Here is a 2806-nt window from a genome sequence, read left to right as displayed (position 1 = left end):
TATATATAATTACCTATTAAACCCTCCTTATTCACTATAATTACACTTGAGGGATTTATTAATTACAATTTGAAATTTAGATAATTACACTTTGACCCTCCATGCCTTAATTAATAGATATCAAGCCCCTCTAAATCTTGATTTCTCCAAAATTAATAACTGACCGCTACTCGGGAATACCAACCTCGACCCTGCGCCTTCACGGGACCTTTATTCGACCCGAAAACACTTAAGGGTTGCCTTATTTGGAAAACTGAACCACCCCTAGGGTCCCCTCTGCTTCTAGGAGATCCCCTCCGACTATTCGGTATTGGCACCCACTCGGGCTCATATAGAATTTATTTCGAAAATTATTCTCGGTCGGACCGCTTCCAACGTCATTATCCTCATCTCAAGACACTCATCAATCTCTTGCCCTCTACCCTGGACATCCAAGTCCCGAGGCACTCCTAGCCGCCAATTTAGAAATTTTTATTAATTAATTTTATCGAGATTGACCCTTGGGCTTTCCGGACCACCCGAGGTCCTAACAAAATAATCCAAGAATTATTTATTTTTCAATACCATATAATTTCGAGTATTGCAACGATCAAAGCCTGTGATAGATCATAGATCCTCCGAGCCATGTGATCTATCACGTGCATCACATTCAGTAAGTGTTCCACTAACACCTACTCACATGTATACTATATTTATCTCATGGATTATGGCATGCGACTCGCCATTCTTTATCATTAGTATCTCATACTAATCAAAGGTAGTATCTCATGTGTCAGTCCGTACTCGACTAATCATAGTCCTCATCTGAGAAGTCTAAGGACTGCGAATAACCATTAAGACATCTTATTACAAAGGTCAATATTCACATATTCTGAACACTTAAGAACAAGACCTTTAACAAGAAATCTAAGTACTCATTCATATTAATGATTGGAGAGCTATGAATGAAGATATGACCTTAAATATGAAAACATATTTATATATTGCAAGTATTATATCATTAGTCTCATAAATATAAATGGCAGATGCCATCTAAATCTAGCATTAGGGCATTAACATTAACAATCTCCCATTTGCACTAATCTTGATGTACAAGCTACAGGTCATTGTTGAATCGTTGCCTGGTATCTAATACCCATCTTCTCAAGATGATGATCAAGATGACTTTGTGATAGTGCTTTATTCAGTGGGTCTGCGACATTTCCCAATGACGCAATCTTCTGTAGCTGAACGTCTCCACGTGTTATGATCTCTCGGATCAAATGGAATCGTCGCTCGATGTGCTTGGATTTCTGGTGAGACCTGGGTTCCTTGGCCTATGCAATGGCCCCATTTTTGTCGCAATATAAAGATATCGGCAACTCAATGGATGGAACCACTTCTAGTTCAGCAATGAACTTTCTCATCCAAACAGCCTCATTTGCAGCATCGCATGCCGCAACATATTCGGCTTCTGTGGTAGAGTCTGCAGTTATTTCTTGTTTGGAACTCTTCCAATTAACTGCCCCACCATTACAGACAAACACAAACCCGAATGTAGACTTTCTATCATCCACATCAGATTGAAAATATGAATCAGAGAACCCGTTAACACGGAGATCACCTCCTCCATACATTAGTAACAAATCCTTAGTCCTTTTCAAGTACTTAAGGATACACTTTACTGCTGTCCAATGTTCCAAACCTGGATTGGACTGATATCTACTCGTGACACTCACAACATATGCGATATCAGGCCTTGTACATAGCATAACATACATTAGACTTCCAACAGTCAAGGCATAAGGAATCATGTCCATGTGTTGTTTTTCTTCGGGTGTCTTGGGAGACATCTCCTTAGAGAGATGAATTCCATGCCTAAAAGGTATAAAACCCTTCTTGAAATTTTCCATGCTAAATCTCTTTAGCATTTTTTCTATGTACAGACTATGGGAGAGACCTATTTTTCTCCGTGCTCTATCTCTATAGACACGAATTCCCAAGATATAGGTCACTTCTCCTAGATCCTTCATGGAGAATTTATTGGAAAAAATAATTTTATTGACATCAACGTGCCAATGTCATTCCCCATTAAGAGGATGTCATCCACATACAAAATAAGGAAAGCTCTCGCGCTCCCATTGACTTTCTTGTATATACAAGGTTCATCCGGATTTCTAATGAAACCAAACTCTTTGATCTCACTATTAAAACGAATGTTCCAAGACCTTGAGGCTTGCTTAACCATAAATGGATCTCTTAAGCTTACACACTTGATTGGTATTGGAAGACTCAAAACCACGAAGCTGCTCTATGAATATATCTTCCTCAAGATAACCATTCAGGAAAGCTGTTTTGACATCCATTTTCCAAATCTCATAATCGTAGTATGCTGCTATGGCTAGCATCATTCTGATGGATTTGAGCATTACGACTGGTGAAAAAGTCTCCTCATAGTCAATACCATGCTTCTAACGATATCCTTTTGCCACCAGTCATGCTTTAAAGGTTTGCACCTTCCCATCAGGACCAATCTTCCTATTATAGATCCATTTACACCCTATAGGAACTATTCCTTTAGGTGGATCCATTAGAGTCCAGACTTGGTTGAAATACATAGATTCCATTTTAGACTGCATAGCCTCTAGCCATTTCTTAGAGTCGATGTCTGACATCGCCTCTTCTTAATTAGTAGGATCAACATCTTGATCACTATCTCCATACAACCTATATCTCCTCCACAATAAAACCATATCGTTCCGGAGGACAAGATAGTCTACTAGATTTACGTGCCTCACGTGGAATGACACTACTTGGACCAACAGGT

General features: G+C 39.2%; 1 protein-coding gene across 1 annotated transcript; it reads right to left on the bottom strand.

Moving 5' to 3' along the window:
- Window positions 1-1316: 1316 nt before the first annotated feature.
- On the bottom strand, window positions 1317-1832 carry LOC127788140 (secreted RxLR effector protein 161-like). Its single transcript, XM_052316250.1, has one exon. The coding sequence runs from the start codon at window positions 1830-1832 to the stop codon at window positions 1317-1319; it is 516 nt and encodes a 171-aa protein (XP_052172210.1).
- Window positions 1833-2806: the final 974 nt, after the last annotated feature.

Source organism: Diospyros lotus, chromosome 13, assembly GCF_014633365.1.
Source record: "Diospyros lotus cultivar Yz01 chromosome 13, ASM1463336v1, whole genome shotgun sequence".
Classification (NCBI taxonomy): Eukaryota; Viridiplantae; Streptophyta; class Magnoliopsida; order Ericales; family Ebenaceae; genus Diospyros; species Diospyros lotus.
Note: the sequence above shows the minus strand (reverse complement) of the source record. Positions and strands in the feature narration are given on the sequence as shown.

Excerpts from the sequence above, each read along its gene's own strand:
- LOC127788140 (XM_052316250.1), bottom strand. The coding sequence starts at position 1,832 with ATGTCTCCCAAGACACCCGAAGAAAAACAACACATGGACATGATTCCT.